Below are 19,769 nucleotides of genomic sequence, written 5' to 3'. Positions count from 1 at the left end.
ACTGAATTAACTAAACCAAAAATCAAATATCGAAATTCAACAAAAATGAAAACTGAACCAAACCGAACCAAATTGATCAAATTTACTCAATTAATTTGGTTAATTCGGTTTTAACCGAATTATGCTTACCCCTATATTTAGGGCATCATACGACAAATGAATATTAATGTCTAATCCAGTCAAAGTATATTACTTTTTCATCTAAAAAAAACTAGTGCATGACATATTTTGATTTATCATCATTGTACCAACTAGCAAGATAACTAATACACCAAGCATGCATACTATTTTCTCTAAAAACATTTAATCGAGTCTAAACACATACCTAGCCCATGAAATAACGAAACTTTTTTTTGTTTTCAACCCGTCTAATATTCGTGCAAGGGCTATAATATTGCTCCCACGAAAAGAGCGAGCAAATAGGCAAATTTATATAATATTGAGTGTGGGTTACAACCTTCTATCAAAAGACCAAAAAATCATATATGTGTGTATGTGTGTGTGTGTGAGAGAGAGAGAAAGAGAGAGAGGTCGTACTTTTGGGAGTTGCACCCACTGAAGTTGCTTACGGGGGTCACATTTAAAATAAAATAGTTGGCTCAACGATACTAATTTTTACGAGATCTTAAAAATTCTACTCTTGTAGGCCTTTAGACGTTTGTTTTTTGGGGCATTTTTGCTCTTTTGATTAATTTACCTTTAAGTTAATAGAGAAGGTATAAATGTCTCGAAGTTCTACCACGTTATCTGAAAGATATCCTTCAAATGGATAGGTGAGGTCTTATTTCCGTTCGTCGTTAATTCATCTCTAAAGTTTCGTTTGGTGTATTTCGTTTTGTTTTTTATTGTTTTTATGTTTTTATCTCCTTTATTAGTTATGTTTAATTTTGTTTGTCCTAATTTTGTTGGTTGGTTTTAACTTATAAACATGGTTTTCCTCCGCCAAAAGTAAAGGTTTATTAATAAATAAATGGAGGTGTTGCTCTCTTTTACCAAAAAAAAAAAAAATGTCTCAAAGTTAAATGTTCAAGTGGCCTGTGGGATACTTAAAGTTTTAAGGTTGGTCATGTATCTTTGGGTAAAATCTAAAAATTTAGTAACAACACTTAATTTTTTTTGAATACGACACTTCATCTTTTGAGTTATTGAAAATGACAAAAAATTTGTAAGATTTAAATTTTATTGGTAAAATAAACCTTCTTTAGTTGGTCCTTAATTCTAGTGAAAAAAAATTACCTTTTATAAAATGATAAGTTTACCCATTCATTAAATTTTGATTAAATAAATTAAAAAATGACATTAATTTAATAAATTAAGTTTGAAAAATTGGTTTGTTAAGTATTATATATTTTTTAAAATTGAACTTAGAAGTGAATCAAAAACCCAGGAACTGGTTTGGGTCAACCAATAGATAAGTATGATAACATGATTATATTATTATTCTAAATTTTTAAAAATATAAAAATAAATAAATAATGCTGATAATTCAAAAAAAAACTATTTAGATAATTACATTGTTCCAAAATATTTGTTTATACATTCTATGGAAATTAAATGAGTAAACATTTTTTTTTAAATATAATTTAAAAAATAGCCTAAATCGGCTAATTGGTTAAATTGTAGCTTGCTTTCCCGAGTTTGAATGGATATCATATTTAATAACATAACAACTGAATATAATTATAAAAAGTCAGTGAATTGACTTGAACAAAGTCAACCAATTAATGTAAATTTGAGTTTTTTTTATCTATTTGAATATTTATATTTTACACACAGAAAAACTAACATTCAATTTTATAGTTTTAATTTATAAAGTATAAATTTTGAAATTTTAGTTTATATTTTTAAAATATTATGATCGATAGGCTACTTGAATCTTTTTTAAAAAACATTGAACTAAACTTTAATTGTTTTATGACGTGTTTAGTCATTAAATTTTTCTAAAAATTATATCTAGCAAATATTTTGTAGTATTATAATCACTGAATATTTTTTTTGTTATGTTAATGCAATTGTTTGATGCAAAAAGATTGAATTGACTAGACGAGTAAATTTGAAAATGGTTAGGTTTTCAATTCACTTAGTCAATTTTCAAAAAAGTATACTAACATATTTTCTCAATCTAATTTATGAAATTAATATCATTTTAAAGGTGTAATCCATTTTTCACATATACTTATGATTGCCCAACATTCAACTAATGGAAGATTTATTATTTTATTTTATAAATAAAATTAAAAATTAAAGTTTTTTTTATAGTTTTTTGCTAAATCTTATTCTATATTTTTTTTTTATCAAATCTTATGAGAGGTTAGGAGACATTTTGAAACTTTGAGTGAGAGGGACGACAGGAAAAATCATTGTCTTCTGTCCTCTATCATTCTTGTAGAGATCTAAAGAATAATCACCAAGACTAAAGGAATGGCATCAAATCATTCGAACTCCTATCACTCCCTTGGGGTCAGAAAAATTATCGCTAAGATAGGAGGAACGACATCAAATTACTCAAACTCCAATGGGATCGAGGGGGTTTAAACTCCTAGCACTCTTTTTGGAGGACAGAAACATTGAGCACAAAAAAAAACTAAACTAAACATATCTTTATTTTTTATATGCTTCTACTATAAATTGTTTTATTAAGGTTTTAAATTTTTTTTTTCAATAAAGTCCTGAAAAAGAAGGTGTACTCCCAAGAGAGAGGTGAGTTGGGATTATAAAAATTTCTTTACAACTTCTTTTATTAGTTCTTTCTCAATTCTTTTTAATTTCAGCAATCACAAGTTCAGTTGAGAATTAATTCAATTATAAGTCTTTATGAATAAGAATACTAAATTTAATACTTCGTAGATTTTTCAAGACTTATTTCAGCACTTTAAATCAACACCTAATAAACCAATTCAATCAACCAAGATTAGCTTTACAATATGAAATAATATATCAATTCCAACAATGCTTCAAAGATTCAGATTTTGAATATGACAACTCACTCAACAAGAAAAGTTGGATTTCAATATGAAAAGAAATAAAGAATTCAACCAAACTTTCAAAACTCAAAATGAGTCTTGGGTGTTAATCAATCAACGTACTCCTTTACGGTTTCCGCAATATGTATTGATCAACCAACGTACTCCCTTTTGGTTTCCTCAATTCTCAAAAGCAAATTAATTTTCAGCAATTTGATATCCAATCCACGCATTTAATATATGTGCAGGAAATTAAATAGAGTAGGGAAGAGAGTGACACCGAGAGTTTACGAGGTTCGGCTATCCCCGCCTATGTCCTCGCCTTAGGCAACACACCTAAGGATTCCACTATACCACTCTTTTACTGGCAGAGCAAACCTTTACAACACTCCTTCAATAGGATAAAGTCCTCCTCTCCAAGCGACACCTCATGCTCAGTACAACAATTCAATAATCATGAACCGTCAACAAAATAACAAGAGAATTCGGTGTACAAAGACACTCTCAACAAAAGCTTGATTAGTATACGTTTAAAGCACAACTAAATACTTCAAATCAAAATATCAAATATAGAGTATTTGAAGCTTTTAGACATATATCACCGTAATCTTCTTCCTTTGATTGAAAGAATCAAAATTTGTACGCAAAGATTGGTGAGAAAATCTCAATAAGACTTAGTAAAAAACTTCAGCAAGTATGTGAGCAAGAGAGTTTTGGAAGATTGTAAGCAATAAGGCTTGACGGCTCATTTTAATTCTTGGTATGTGAAATTCTTTGTCTTAGGGGGTATTTATAGAGTTTAGAAAGTGTATTTTGTGTTCCCCAAGTGACTTGAAGTGTTTTCCAAGTTTTCATAACGTTTAGAATTTGAAAAACTCCATTTTGGAAACTTCGTGTTATTTTAAAATTTTGAATTTCGAAGGGTCAGTCGTCTATGCCTTTAAAAAAAATGAAATTTCAAAGTTAGTGTAAGGTCAGTCGACTGGGCTCACCAGGGTCAGTCGACTGAGCCTTTACTGTCTGCCCAATTTTGTTCTGTATAAAGTTCAATCGACTGGGCCAACAAGGGTCAGTCGCCTGGACAGTTCAAAAAATTTGTTTTCATTTTGTTTCCAAAATCTTTTGTGTTCTTTTATATTTGTCAAACCACTTTGAGACTCTTGAAAATATATTCTAGGGTTTTTCAAAATACGGTCTCTGAGTCAATGATTTATCCTAATAAGTTCCAAAGAATCTATATTGACTTTTGAATAAAGTACTTACATAAAGACTTTCTTAAGACTTAAAAACGTTTTAAGTTCAGAGTCTTCATGTTTGTCATTTGTTGAGTCCATCTTCACTTTGAGCTTCAATACTCTTTTAAACTTTCATCAAATCATCTTTGAATCCATGCTTTCATACTCTTTAAGCTTTCATTTTTCAATTTCTCCTTGGAATGTAATCTTTCAATAAGACTTGTGATTACTTAATCTTGAATTCATATACTTGATTCCTAAAACATCATCACTTTAACCAAAACATGTTAAATACTCTTGATTTATTATCATCAAAATAAGATTCGTAAGTCATGTTAGGTCAACAAGTCCTACATTAGACACTTTAGTAAGAGATAATTCATCTTTTATCATGCATCCCTCTAACTCTTGATCGGATTGAACCTTTAAAATGCCAAATTTATTGATTCCATGTTTGAATAGATTTTAGATTTGGAATTGTATTGAATTGGATAAGATATAATATAAAATTATATTGAAATTTGTCCAGATCCATCTAAGTTTAAATTAAAGATTTAAACTTCATGCTCTCAAATTTAATATAAGAATCTAAACGTTAAATTTATAGTTTGTTAATAGATTTGGTATATTTTTTATTTTCTTTCCCACTTTCCTTGATAACCAAACATAAAAAATGTGGATTCTTTGACATTTTCTTTCCCTTTCCCTAATAGTATCTGAGTTCTAAGTGGAGCCTAAGGATCAGTTTGGACCAAGGATTTTTATTGAAAAAAGAAAAGGAAAGGAAAATAAGGAATAAATTTATTTTCCGCTTCCTAATATACCTCAACAGAATGAGCTTACTGAAAAAATGAATAAGACATTACTGGAAAGGGTCAGATGCATGTTGATTAATGCTAAACTGCCAAAAGGTTTCTGGTAAGAAGCAATAACTACAGCAGCCTACCTTATAAATAGGTGTCTTTCAGTTTCTTTAAATTTTAAAACATTAGAAGAATACTAGACATGATATCCTCCAAACTTCAGCAATCTTAAAGTGTTTGGTTGTGTGGCATATTCACACATCTCTTCTCTCTCTCTCTCTCTCTCTCTCTCTCTCTCTCTCTCTCTCTCTCTCTCTCTCTCTCTCTCTCTCTATTCCTTCTTCCTCGTGAGGCTTATGCCTCTTCCCCTTCCTTCTTCCTTTAGCTCTCTCTCTTAGATTTGCTATCCCTCATATACCTGATGGCTTCTACCCTTCTGTGGTGTGTCTTGGTCACCCCCATGGCTCGTTCCATTTTCTCCATTAGATCTATGACCTCTCGACTCCTTGGTGCCTTTCTCACCTCTCTCCTGGCTCATTTTCTTCTCTCGGTTCTCTCACTAGGATCCATGACCTCTTGGATCCTCATGTTTATGATTTTTCACTCTTTTTTACCTGATCTCTATATTTGTATCGTGACTACCTTTAACCTTAAATTTTCAACAAGTTTTCTTTTTTCACTCACTCTTTTTTTTTTTTGGGAATACGCACTAAGTATCCACGTGTCCGTTTTACAGTCCACGTGACTAATCCTGTGCCCCTTAAAGTTGACCCCACAACTCCAAAAGGAGGGTAAATTCAGGAGTCCAGAGGCGGAAACGAGTCCAGGAGGGTTTGAACATCTGACCTCATGAAAGGCACTCTCACAGCCCACACTACCACCTGAACCACACCCTGGGGGTCACTCACTCTCTTTTTGATTATCCTCTAGGATGCACAAAAACACAAACTTCCAACAATAACTTCCTTAATTTATTGTCTTTAACTTCTTTATAAATGATCATTCATCTTTCAAAAAAATCACAACAAATTAATTAATGAACCACTTCTTGCATGATACCTAAGTAGGCTACTCCAAATATAAAATTCTTCTACTTTCACTTAGGCGTTGATTCCACTTGGGCATTGGTCAAGACATCAAGATAGATTAATCCACACATGCGGGTCATCCTTCACATAGGGGAGAAACTCGATATATCTTACTATTATCAATGTTGAGTTGGCATTGAGCGTAGATGAGTCCATAAAACTGGCTTAGACCGCTTTCATCAACGATAAGGCCTGCTATGAGAAGTGGGAGCACTTAAATCAACTGTAATTGATGTTTATGAAATGCTATCGGAAAATCCATTAGACAGATCTTTTGAGATAGAAAATTCTAAGGCTTTTCTAAAATAGCTTGTAAGAAATTTATCAAGTTTGTCAAAGTGGAATATTTCATAAGATAAAATTAATTATATATATTGGAGAGGGAGATTTGCATGTGCGTAGCTTGGCCAGGTGCCATGTCTACTTTACGGCTAAATGAAGCATCTAGGAAACAAACAGGCCTTTATGATTATGCTGGCGTTGCCTCTTTTTGACCATACGCTATTTCAACAGTGCATGCAGACCCAAAAGCCATTTTTTGGGGGCCAAATTACAAAAACACCCATCCTGATTTGCATTACAAATTTACCTCTTATTAAAAGAAGTGCCAAAAACTTAAAATGCCCACAAAAAATATATTCTTTCTCTTATTTCTTTTTTTATGACTCGAGACTTAACTTAGAAAAATTATACTGCGACCTTCCTCTCTACATATCTGTGTGTTTTTATTTTAAATATTAGACATGTGATAAATTAGTCATATATTCAGTAATATCGAAAAGGGACTATTTTCAATAACTGTATAATTTAGGAAACAAACACACAGATTCGTAAAGGGAAAAGGCTCTTGTAGGGGTGAGCATTTGGTGCATTCGGTTAATTAACCGATTTAACCAAAAATTTTCAGTTAAAAAATCTCATTAACCGAACCGATCGAAATTCCATATTTAAACGAACTCAAAACCGACCGAATCGAATCTCAGTTAAATTGATTAGTCGATTTTAACCAATTTAATATTTTAAAATATATAAAGTATAAATAATATATGAAAAATAAATAAAATTTTAGTATATATATATATATAATATAATATATTTTAATATATAATATATATAATTATTTATTATTAATTTACATTATTCGGTTTATTCATTTAATCGAATTAATTAAATCCAAAAATCGAACTGAAAACCAAAAATTGAAATTCAATGAGAATGAAAACTGAACCGAACCGAATAAATTTTAACCGAACTGAACCGACTGAATTTACTTGGTTAATTCAATTTTAACCGAATTATGCTCACTTCTAGGCTCTTGTGTAATTTCTTTTTTAACTTGGATAAGTTGTTTACATCCATCCAAACAATATCAAATTGGAAGGATCAAAATATTACCATTCGTCTATTGACACATTCATAGTAATTCTCTAGGCAAAGCACATGTGAAAAATCGAATTTCAAATCTTAGGATTACCAAAAATTAAAATAATTAATATTAAGCTAAAATATTAATTGATTACATTCATACTCACACGAACATTGAAATTTAATATTTGCTCAATTTCAAATGCATTTTCATTACCCGAAATTAAATGCTGATGTTATGAACAATTGTTTGACATCATGACATCATCCTTTATAAATGCATTTGCTACTTTCAACATTATTGTCGTTTTCAGTTGTGACCCATATTATTCTATCATCATATCCACCTTGTCATAGTTTTGAAGTTTGGCTAGTATCAATAATAAAATCACAAAATATCACTTTGTTCTTTATTTAAACTATCGGGAGGGTTATTTTTTCCTTTTTCTTTTTTTTTTTTTCCACGGGGGGAGGTCGGGAGCCTTCCTTTTTTCCTTAAGAACTTAAGAACATAAAGTTTTTTTTTTTTTTTCATTGAAGTGCAATTTATACCTCGATTAAGTTTAATTAAAAGAAAAATGCATGACTAATAATTACCTCACTAAGAATCCTTACAAATCACTAGGGCTAAAAAAGTACCATAAATGAAATAGTCATCAAGCTAAATGTTGAATATGTTTTTTCGTTTTTGAGATATTGGAACTCAAAAGAACAAACTAAGACCTAAGAAAAAGAAACACAGGATAAATTTTCAACCAATAATAATATCAGCTCATTCAAAAGATGACGAGCGAATGTTCAAATACACCCTGAAAAATAATGATGGTTAATTCCTGGAGTTATTGATTTTATGAGAATTAGTGTCTCTTATAAGTTTCTATTAGTAAACATCTCTTTGTTCAAACTTCAAAATAGCAAGAAGTTCAGTTTTAAAGGTAATTAATTTGCTTGTTGTTATTCAAAATAAATACTTTGAAGTGAGCCAAAAAAAGTGGATTTGAAATCACCTTGCACAAATAATAATGTCATGAGTGGATGAGTCGAAAAATATTTTTAAATGGTGTTGATTAGAGTGAATCAACCTTACTCTTTCTTGATTATCGTTGCTTAAATCATACTATCGAACATATATAGAATATATCGAGTAAGATATAAGTTAGAGATTTAGTCAACTTTGGTTATCACTACACTCTTTTATGGAGATACGATTTGATTTAAGACACTTGGCTATTGGTATAGTAGCATCTTTGTTAGTAATCACGTTGACACCTAAGAATCCCACTCGAAAAACAAAAAATAGTGTACAAATTTGGAAAATTATCATCATTTCTATATAAACTCATTTAAGCCCTCTTCAACAAGACAGTACTAGACCTAATATCAATCTACATTGATATCTAGTACATACATTACATAATGCAAGACTTTAGATTATTTGATTTTATTCATGTCTTGAGTGACATACATTGTAAATAAACCACAAAATATTTCTTAATCCATCATGATTTGATGTTGAACTACCACTGCTGAAACTACTGCATTCCCTGACTTCCAACTCAACGCATCAACTACTACTTTTGCTTTCCCTGGGTGGTAGTTAATAGTACAATTATAATCTTTTATCAGTTCTAACCATCTCATCTGTCTCATATTCATCTATCAACTCATATTTTAATATTCTTTCTTGTCAACTTTGTCAGTGGACTCAATAATTTGAAAAAAAAAAAAAAACCTTCCACAAATTGGTGGTAATATCTTGTCATGCCTAAAAAGCTCCTGACCTTGTGAACATTCTTCGATCTCGTCTAGTTTACTACTGTCTCTATCTTACTTGGGTCCACAGAGATGCCGCTCTTGGACATCATATGCCTGAGGAATGCAACCTTTTCAAGTTAGAACTTATATTTCTTGAATTTAGCATACAACCTCCTTTCCCTCAACACCTGAAATATCATCCTCAAATAATTTTCATGCTCCTCAGGACTCTTTGAATACACCATGTGAGTCCTCCAGAAATACATCAGGGAAATCCCTTACTGTTGGGATGTCCCCGAGCTTTACTTCTCTATCTGGCGCCTCTTTCACACAAGCTAAGTATCCCTAACACATATCCAAGAATAGCATTTTTGCCTGTATCGCTAACAATATTTGTTGAGGTGCACACGCACGACCCAACAAATCTGTACTGCTACTCCCCTGGAGGTCTGAGCACCACTTCCTTCTTATAACAGTCAATATCGGTGATTACACGTTAAAGATGCGTAATTAGGTGTTTAAATTCATGCATTGATTATTATAATTTTAATTAAATGCCTAATTATGTATAATATTTTAACGTCGAGGTCATTTGATAATTTTGAGATAAATAGCCTATTTTTATCTTAAATTTATGGTCATTCATGTCCTATTATTGCAGGACAATTTTTGGACATTAAAATGTACGCGATTCGTGAGCATGAAGAAGTGTCATGTACGTGAGGCGAAGTCCAAATCAAGACCGTAAGCATTTTGGATATTGATTTTCATTTTGTTCAAGATAGGATGACTATCGGCTCGCTTAAAGTCTCTTTCATTAGCTGCAAAGATCAAATTGCAGATGTCTTAACAAAACCCCCGGTTGTTGACAAGTTTCTTCGATTCAAATCGAGTCTCAACGTTGTAGATACACCGTTGGACTCAAAGGGGCATATTAGCATATAAAACCCAACAGCACACAAAGAGGCATTTCACCAAATAGTTGGTGTGCAAAAATCTGCACAATTGTAATTTGTTTTTTATTCTTTTATTCTTTTATTCTGTTTTACACATCTAACTGTAAGTGATTCTTCTATTTTCAATTATTCTTCTTTTTACTGTATATATACTCCAGCACATTAATGAGAATTGCGTGCAGAAGCATTCCACAGCTCTTCGTCTCTTCTTCATTGTTTTCTAATTTCAATCCTTCATTTAGCCAAAGCATGTGATTCAAGATCTACTAGTTAATGGTGGGGAACAAGTCCTTCATGACCCTTTTGTTGTAGTATCATGTTGAACATGTCTTGCATCTTCTTTTGGGAAGTTGCCATGTCATCCATTATCCTTTGAAAAGCAAAAATTTCTCCCCTTGTTACACCAGAATGGTCTCCGGGTGTGGAATATATGGTATGGAGTGATTGATCACCTGCAGCCGGCTCTGAGCTTGAATCGTTGGACATTGTCATGTTTCAAGGATCGAAGATCAGTAGTAGGAAGGAAACCTCTCAAAGGCGTTCCTATAGACGGTGCCAACAGTTCCGGAATAAAAATATCGAATGACCTCCGATGAACTTTTCGATCTTGATCACCTGAAAAAGGATGTAATAAAAGTGGTTTAGAAGACGTGAGGTGTATTTTGGGGGATCTCTGCGATGCTTAAGTAAGGGATTGGCTTGAGAGGTTGTAAGCAATAGTAAAGTAGTTTAGAATGAGATGTCCTACCTCTTTGCGGTGCTCTCCTTTTATATTGGCGAGGTTTGACCTTTCGGGGATTCGCCATTTGTGAGCGTATTTATGGTGCTTGGCGTGAATCCTTCTAATAATTACAGCGCTGGCGTAGATCGCTTTGGTTATCAAGGCGCTAGCATCAATTGCTCTGACCGAACAATTGACTTAAGTGGTAACTGCCCTCATCAATGCTGGGCTTTAGTCTCCTCTTAACTTATGGTAAATGATATATTTGGGGTGTATCAGTAGGTAAGGTTATAAGTTTTTCCTTCTCAATGTGATTTGATTATTCATCCGAATGCATAATATATAAGTTCATTTGCAATGTTTGTTTAATTAATTATATGATGTTTGAGAATGAGACCTAAAAAATGGTGAGTAAAGCTAAATATGGTTTTCTATTAAATAAAAAGTGAAAATAATTAATGTTTTATAGTAACTTTTCTGTTATTTCTTGATATAAACACAAGCCAGATATATAGTTAGTTGAGATAGTCCAACAATTGTGATGCTCAAAGCCTAGATTCATTGTCTATCTGTATTAATCTCAACTATTTTGTCACTTTATTATTTATTTTATTTTATTTTATTTATTTAATTTTATAAATTAAAACTCTTAACTTCCAAACATTTACTTTTAATACCTGTGCTACAAAAGTGATGAGTCAATATATATATATATATATTGAAGAGAGAGTAACATTCATCTTGAGAATAAATTTGGGAAACCAAACATATCATAATGATTTAATGGTTGGGCATTGAAGAAATTAAATAAGCGATGAGTTTCAATTTTGACGTCCTTTGTCCCAAAAAAGTAATTTCGGTGAACATTTTCGTCCTCATTCAATTTCGCAATTGCGTTTCGTGTATGCCACGTGGCAATCGGATGTTCCTTCCGCTACATCACGCCTCTCTCTGTCTCTCTCTCTCTCTCTCTTTCATTTTTCTCTGTAAAATGGTCCTTCCCTCTCTGGCTCTCTTGTTATATTCCCCACTTTCTCGGCCGTTTCTCCAAACGCTCTTATAAAGTCTCTCCCTCCATCTCCTGTCTCCTTCCCTCCATCTTCTCTCTCCTTGTTGCCTTCTCCGGCGACCGACCTCGATTACTCCCGCGCTCGCCGGACACCTCGTCATCCGGCACCTGCACCCTACATCTTGTGACTCGACCGATCTCAACAGCGGATAATCATGAATCCTGAATAGTGAGTAGTTTTCTCTCTCTCTCTCTTTTGTACCGAGTACTAGATCTCAACCGTCCAATACTTTGTTTTTTTTGCTCAAATTCGAACGGTCGGCTGGCAATTCGCGTGGATCTTCGATTGTAGGCTGTGAATTTTCATGTTTCATGATTTTCTGTTATTTTGGGGATATATGCGTGGCCTTTTGGTTTTGCTTTGATGATCTATAGTGTTTTGTGTTGAGGCTACGATTTTTGACTTAGATCTAGGTGCCTTTGGTATCAGATCCGTTGTCGTGGTTTGCTCAATTTGTCGTTTGGACCTCGGAAATTTTGATTTTTAGGAACTTATTTTTTGTTGCAAGGAGGTCTGAGGAGATTGAAATTTATTTTTTGTGATTTATCTGTAAGTTTATTGGTCGGTGATCCTGGTTGCTTGACTAGGATACTTGATACGAAATTTTAGTTTTGATGGAAGTACATGATATGATTTCCCGAGCTTTACAACTAAATAACTGTTGAAGCAAATAATACTGAAAGAACGAAATTTCACCGATAGTAAACATGGTAATAAATTAAAAATTTACTTTTGAATCTAACTCTAAGATGAGTTTGTTTTGGTTTTAGTAAAGTGGTTTTAATTCTTGAAATTGGATGGATATTTTATCTAAAGGATAGTTATTGTCTTCAGGTTCTTGTAGTACGAAAGTGGCCACAGGCTAGGAGAATAGATGCCTATCTATCATCTTTAGCTCTGCATATTTGCCAAGAAGATCAGAACGAATTAACTGATGTTAATAAACTCCTCTGCTTGCATATCTTCAGTGCTGTAGCTTATGATCTAGTTAATAACTCATGCATTTATTTGGAAAGCAAGCAACTCTTGGCTTTTTATAAATTGTTTTGTATTGGGAAATGGACAATTAAACACTTGTTCTTTATTATGCTTGATTGCTTTTAAAAAAATCTTAAAGAGCCTATTAGGCTCATATATGAAAGGTAATTCTTCATTGGCATGTATTCAAGAGCAACCGCAAGGGTGCTCAGATTTAATTTAATAAGGTAACAATGAACCCATTGCCAAAACCATTGGGAAACAAATGAATAGGATTTCGTGACTCAACTCAAAATATTTCTATTCCAAATGATTAACTATCTTTGCACTTGGGTCCATTTGTGTACATTTAAACCTAGGTGGTAGCACCACCAACTATATGATAAGGCCAAGTGTAACAATCTCAAGCCAACTCTAGGTATTGTCCGCTCTCGGCCATTGAACCTCACAATTTTGTCCTATGAAATACGCTTTAGATTGAAGCCTAAACCATCCTTATATGGCAAAGGTTAATATTGCTAGTACATGTCTGATCGGGTATCATGCCCGATCGGTCAAACCCTTGATAAAGTGGCCCACATCCTTGTGTGGGAACTACAAATCTATGTAGGGTCCACCCACATGATAGTTCTTCAAGATAGCTTTGATACCAAATGGTCACTACCCAACTCTGGTGAGGTGCACTCTAGCTCATTGGGCATTAAGGTTTTGGAATATAAAAGGTGCTTAGGTTGAAGCCTAAACTATCCTTGTATAGCCAAGATCTCCTTACTACATGGTCAATGTGGGATCGTGACACCAAGCACAATAATTTATGGTTATTTTGTGTTTCATACTTTCCAAAGGGTGTTTGCCATAAAAAAAAAAAAAAAAAGTGGTTGGTGGTGCTTCTACGCTCCTATCGGTGTATGTTCACTAGTTTTTTTCATCTTTGTACATGTGAACATTGTTTTATGATTTTTTTTATCTTATTCATAATCCACCCTACAATTAAGAGGATTTCTGATGCAGTGCCCTCTTTCACTAATCCTGAGATATGCTCATGCACGAACTTCAAAGCACTGCACAGAGATCAAGAGTGAATTTTAAAACCTTTATTACTCACTAGGGGACAGGGAAAGAGTCTTTGATATTCTTGCAACTCAAATCACTAGCATTTGACTGTTATTTCCTCTCATTTCCATTTGTTGTTTGCTCGCTGATGCTGAGGTCTCCCTGTTGTTCTACCATAACTCCTCAATTCCTGGAATTTGAATGGGGAACTATATTCTGTATGCACCAGCCATCTTCAATAGAAATTTTGCAGAAGCCTCTAACCATGCATAATGCATGCTGGAGGGTAGTTTTATGAATTATTGCTTTTTGCAGCCCTCGTAGAAATATATCGATGGTTACTTACAAAGACATGTTTGTGCATGGTTTACTGGCTTGCGTTTTGATTGTTGAGTTGTATCTACTTTCATTATTAACTTTTTCTACTGGCATATACTGGCTTACTGAGGAAAATCTGCTCTTTTATTTAAAATTTCTTCTTAATTGAAGATGACTTAGAAATATTCCTCTCCACTTTTTTATTTGCAGTGACTATCTGTTCAAGCTTTTGCTGATTGGAGACTCTGGTGTTGGAAAATCATGCCTTCTCTTGAGGTTTGCTGTAAGTTTGAGATTGTCCTTCCATTCTGTTGTTTTTTTTTTTTCCCAGTCCGTACTAATACAATGAAAATATCTTTTTTCTCCCCTTTACCCAAAATTCTAAAATCTTGTGGTTGCCATTTGTGAGCTTGCTCTATTGCTGTTATAATTTGGATGTTTTAATGATTCCCATACAAAGCTGTATTTGCGTGAAGATTAATAAAATGTTTCTTTAATGGACATAATATGGTTTATTGTTTCACATCCTACGGTAGCATCATGAAGTTCTTTAGTTTCTTTCTTTTTTGTTCATTAGCAGCAGTACTATATACATAAGCAGCTTCTGATAATTTACATTTCAGTATATTTAAATTCTCTGCTATTCCATTTATTCGGAGAATATGTGTATTTTTTGGTCAGATGGAGTATAAAAAATTAAGGTGATTCAGAACTTTTCCTGTTTAACAAATAAAAGCAGTTCTTATTGCTATGTATATTTTCCTCTTTTTTTAATTAATATTTTATTTTAATTTTCTGTGCTCTATTGTTATGTTTGCATCAACAGATTCAGAAAGTGTCCAATGTCTATATATCTTCCAAGTCCAGTTTAATATAAGTAGTTTGATTTAGAGGAGTCCGTATGCTTATGACCAATATCTTTCACTTTTCGAATACAGGATGATTCATATCTGGAGAGTTACATTAGTACCATTGGAGTTGACTTTGTAAGCAATTAATTTTCGTTTGCCTTATGATTTGGTACTGATTTACATAAATGTGCGAAACTGATCTTTTTCTCTTTTTCCTTTTCTTGGTTTGGTGACATAGAAAATCCGCACGGTGGAACAGGACGGGAAAACCATTAAACTGCAAATTGTAAGGCTCTGAATATCATTGTTACCTTCTATTCTGTTTAATAATGCTTTATGTTTTGATTTTGGCATTTTTGTGTGTGCATTTTCCCCCCCTCATCTTTGTAGAATTTAGGTTTCAGCATTATTCTGCATTTCATCAAAATCAGAATGGAATTTCAATGATTCCCACATTGTCAAAGGTCGAAATATTTTTTTGGTCTGGAGCTTGTATAGGAAATTTTTAAAATGGGTCGTTGAAATATTTTGGAATTTCTTTTGGGTCATTTTGATCAAAGCCTTCTCAGAAACTTCTGAAATGGTTTTAGTCGAAATGATTTAGAAGAAATCTCAAATTCTTTAGAAACTTAAAAACTTGTTTGATATTTACTTGGGTTTGATTTATTTTTAATAAAGTCTGGGTTCTCTGTGATAGTACCTGAAACAGAGAGGCACACTTGAATGTAGCTAATCACCTTTCTGCTTTTCTGGATGTGCAGTGGGATACTGCAGGGCAAGAACGTTTTAGGACAATCACCAGCAGCTACTATCGTGGGGCACATGGCATTATTGTAAGTGGTGCATTGTCTTTATCCATGAAATGTTCATTTTAGTAAGCTTTTCTACACTATTGATCTCATACTGTTGGTTTTTGGTCAGGTGGTCTATGATGTAACGGACCAAGAAAGTTTCAATAACGTCAAGCAATGGTTGAATGAAATCGACCGCTATGCAAGCGAGAATGTAAACAAGCTATTAGTTGGGAACAAGTGTGACCTGACAGCAAACAAAGTTGTGTCCTATGAGACGGCTAAGGTAACTTCATTCTCCTATTTTCTTTTCTCATTTTAAACATCTCTTGCTACTATTCTTTTGTGGGAATGAAAGTAATTATGACAATCCATATATCATAATCCCAATTTTTTCCTGTTCTTAGGCATTCGCTGATGAAATTGGGATCCCATTCATGGAAACAAGTGCTAAAAATGCAACCAATGTTGAGCAGGCTTTCATGGCCATGGCTGCTGAAATTAAGAACCGGTATTTGCATCTATATGCTTTTGTTGGGTCTTAATTGCTTTTGTGTTTTTGCTGCTTGTGTGCCCCTCCCTGGAATGATCAATTGTTATCTCAATCTTTGGTTTTTAATTGCAGGATGGCAAGCCAACCAGCAATGAACAATGCCAGGCCTCCAACTGTGCAAATCCGAGGGCAACCAATCAACCAGAAATCTGGCTGCTGCTCTTCTTGAAGGGCAAAATGTATTGGTCTGCTCGTGATGCCTGCCTGTGTTCGATGTGGCATGTAAAAGTAGTTCTCTCTCACCATAATGCTTTGAATGAAGAATACTGTTCATCATGATTTTCCTTATCAGTTGTTTCAGCACCTCCGTTAGAACTACCATTCTTTCAATGTATTTTGATTTAAAAAAAATGTCTGTACAAATTAGGAATATTGGTGAATAGCATTATTTGCCTTGTTCTATTTTCCATTCACTACTGTCCTTCCATCTTCTATGTTCACAGAATCTGTGTTATGCATGCAATTAAAATTTTCATAGTTATCTGATACCTGAATCTTTTTACAGTTTCACATCCTTGGATGCAATTATGAACACCATGGTATTGTGGCCAGCAGCTGGTTTGCTTAGAGTTTTTAGATTTGGTTTTTTCCCTAGCTTGTGTCTGAAAGCACCAAAAATGGATCTTAGTTAAACCAATGTAAATATAAGATACAACAGGCCTTTTTTAGTTACCAAATGGTAGTAGTGGGAGTGTAAGAATCCTGTCCTTGTAAGCAAGACCCCCACCCTAACACAAAAAACCATCTAGGGTTTCCCTTGGGCTGAGAACAGCTTCCCCTGGAAAGGCCTAGATCGCAAAGAAGGGCAATAATGGATTTTGTCTTCCACGCCATGCCCTTCTGATCTGTGCTGGTGCATAGTACTACTTAAGATATGTTTATTATAGTACTGGTTAAGATTTGTTTATTATATTTAAGCATCCCCCTAAACTTTATTAGATCTAAACAGTAGACATACTGATTTGCCTTGAGCTATGGTATGTTTGATCCAAAACAAACTGGCTGAATTGAACCTACTTTGGGTTCTAAAAATAAAAGGTACTGTTGCTTTGATCCTTTTTGCGTCATGAACAGTATCAGCTATTTATTGTTTTGGGGAAAAAAATAAATAAAACCTGCTATTGAATTTTCATACTTTGCATTGGAAGCATGAAGTTACTGTAGATTCGGATAAAATGTAGCATAAAATTGTATTGAATTTTTTCAAAGTCTACATTCATGTCTTGAAATCCATAATTTTGAAAATTTTCAATTTTTTTTTTTCCCCATTTTCACTGTTGTGGTAGAAAATTACATGATCATATTGGGTGGATTTGTGTGATGCATGCTTGTGTGCACGACGTGTTGCTCAAAATGAGAGCTAGAAATATTTATGACCTTATCTTTGTAGTAAATGGTTTCAACAAATGAGAGCTTTGATGTTGTCCAAATGAGGCTCTTTTTGTCCCATGCACGAATATGTTGCAAACGAACTCACATGGAGTGAAAGGATTGTTGTTTGATGCGGTTGTATAGCAGAATTTGTTCTAAAGGGAGCAAATGATTAGGTGGATTCCTTCCTCAAACGGTTGGATGAAGTTGAATACAAATAGAATCTCTTATGTTTGGATCGTAGAATGGAATGTGGGTAAGAAAAAAAGAAAAACCTTTAATGGATAATATAACATGATCAAGCCATAAATTCAATTTTACTATGACCTATTTCATTCCTTTTCATGTAGCAAATGTCTAGTAAGAATAATCTTGGGTTGGCAGAATGGCTGGCTGTGGAGGTATAATCAGGGATGGGTATAGTTTAAAAGGTGATTTTGTTTATGACATTGTTATTCTCAATTTATTGATGTTAGAAGCCTGGGAAGGAGGTTTCAAACAATTAATGAATAGAATCTGACTTGATAATGATCGTTTGGTAACAAGTAATGAATAGAATCTGACTCGATAATGACGTTGTGGTGCATTAGTGGCTTGGCTCTCTAATTACATGCTCGCAAAGCCAATTTCTTTTGTTTAGAATACTCCCTCACAACATTTTGAGTTCTTTACAGAATAATCTCGTGGGAAATAGTTTTTCTTGTTAAGCTAATTTGTGATTTTTTTTTTCTTGCTTTGGGCATTTTGCCTAATTCAACCGAGAAACGAACCTCAAATGCAATTCAAAACAAATACCATCATTGCCTCGCAAATAAAAAATGTTAAAAGCATAAAATAAGTGCTTAAGTACTAAACATGTAAAAACTAGCTTTGGAGAAATGTGCATATGCTAATGCGTTTGGTAAGAGAGGGTGTCAAAAACTTGCCTTTGTTACATAATTGGGAGAGAAGCTCCTTGTTATGGAGCTAATTATCATCAAGGAGCTTAGGTAAGTGACAATGTAACATGTCATTTGTGTCCAAAAAAGAGTGTTATCTAAAGGTCACCCGATGTTTAGGACCTTTGTCAGAAGTCCAAAGGTTATATATCCTGAGCATTAGTTGAAGGGATGATATTATTTTGTTGTCCCTGTGGAGGAGGCATGCTATAAGGCCACTTAGATAATAACAACATAAGCAACTGCAACATGCTTTTACTTGTTAAGTGGTCCTTGTGTCCTTGCTCTTCAAATCATTAGGCCGTGAATAAAGTGCCTCTAAAGAACCAAAATATATATCATAGTTGTCTTATTTTAAGATATGGTTGAGCTCACTTGTAGTGACGCAGATCTTCTGGTTTTAGTATGGAAATCATGGTGCAAAACGTTTGTGCAATATTATGTTGGAACCATTGAGGGCATCCATGTGGTCACACAGGCTCTTTCATCAAAGCAAACTTTATGTTAGGAGTGAAAGGTTCTGGTTATACAAAATGTCTTCATTGTTGTGCATTTTACACGGGTAGGGAGGCATTATCACTAGTAATCCAGTCTGCTTTCGTAAACGATGAAATAAATTTTCCCTAAGCCTCCAAAATGTATAATAAAAGGAGTTTGATAGTGAGCTTAAGCTGAGTTAATAGTTTAATGAACAAACTTAAAACAAAAATATTCAAGCTTGATTAGATTGTTAAAAATTTAATGAACAACCTCAACTCTTTTTGCAGTCCTACCTATGGGATAAAGTGGACATTGCAACACTTAAAATGACCATTACCTATAGATTTGTTGATTGGTACAGGGAGCATAAGTGCTTCTAATGGATTGCAGTGCCCTGCATGCATTCTCAAATGGTTGGAGTGATTAACTGACATTGAATTGCAAGTCATGAATGACTCATGATCACGGATTTGTGCTATA

At 33.6% G+C, this 19,769-nt stretch overlaps 1 protein-coding gene across 1 annotated transcript; it reads left to right on the top strand.

Moving 5' to 3' along the window:
• The first annotated feature begins 11,797 nt into the window (after positions 1–11,797).
• LOC131164372 (GTP-binding protein YPTM2) lies at positions 11,798–16,986 on the top strand. Its single transcript, XM_058121513.1, has 8 exons — positions 11,798–12,124; positions 14,516–14,588; positions 15,244–15,291; positions 15,395–15,442; positions 15,918–15,989; positions 16,078–16,233; positions 16,355–16,458; positions 16,573–16,986. The coding sequence occupies exons 1-8, from the start codon at positions 12,111–12,113 to the stop codon at positions 16,667–16,669; spliced, it is 612 nt and encodes a 203-aa protein (XP_057977496.1). The 5' UTR covers positions 11,798–12,110; the 3' UTR covers positions 16,670–16,986.
• The last annotated feature ends 2,783 nt before the right edge of the window (positions 16,987–19,769 follow it).

Source organism: Malania oleifera, chromosome 9 (assembly GCF_029873635.1).
Source record: "Malania oleifera isolate guangnan ecotype guangnan chromosome 9, ASM2987363v1, whole genome shotgun sequence".
NCBI classification, from domain to species: Eukaryota; Viridiplantae; Streptophyta; class Magnoliopsida; order Santalales; family Ximeniaceae; genus Malania; species Malania oleifera.
The sequence above is the reverse complement of the archived record's forward strand: the minus strand, read 5'-3'. Positions and strand labels throughout refer to the sequence as shown.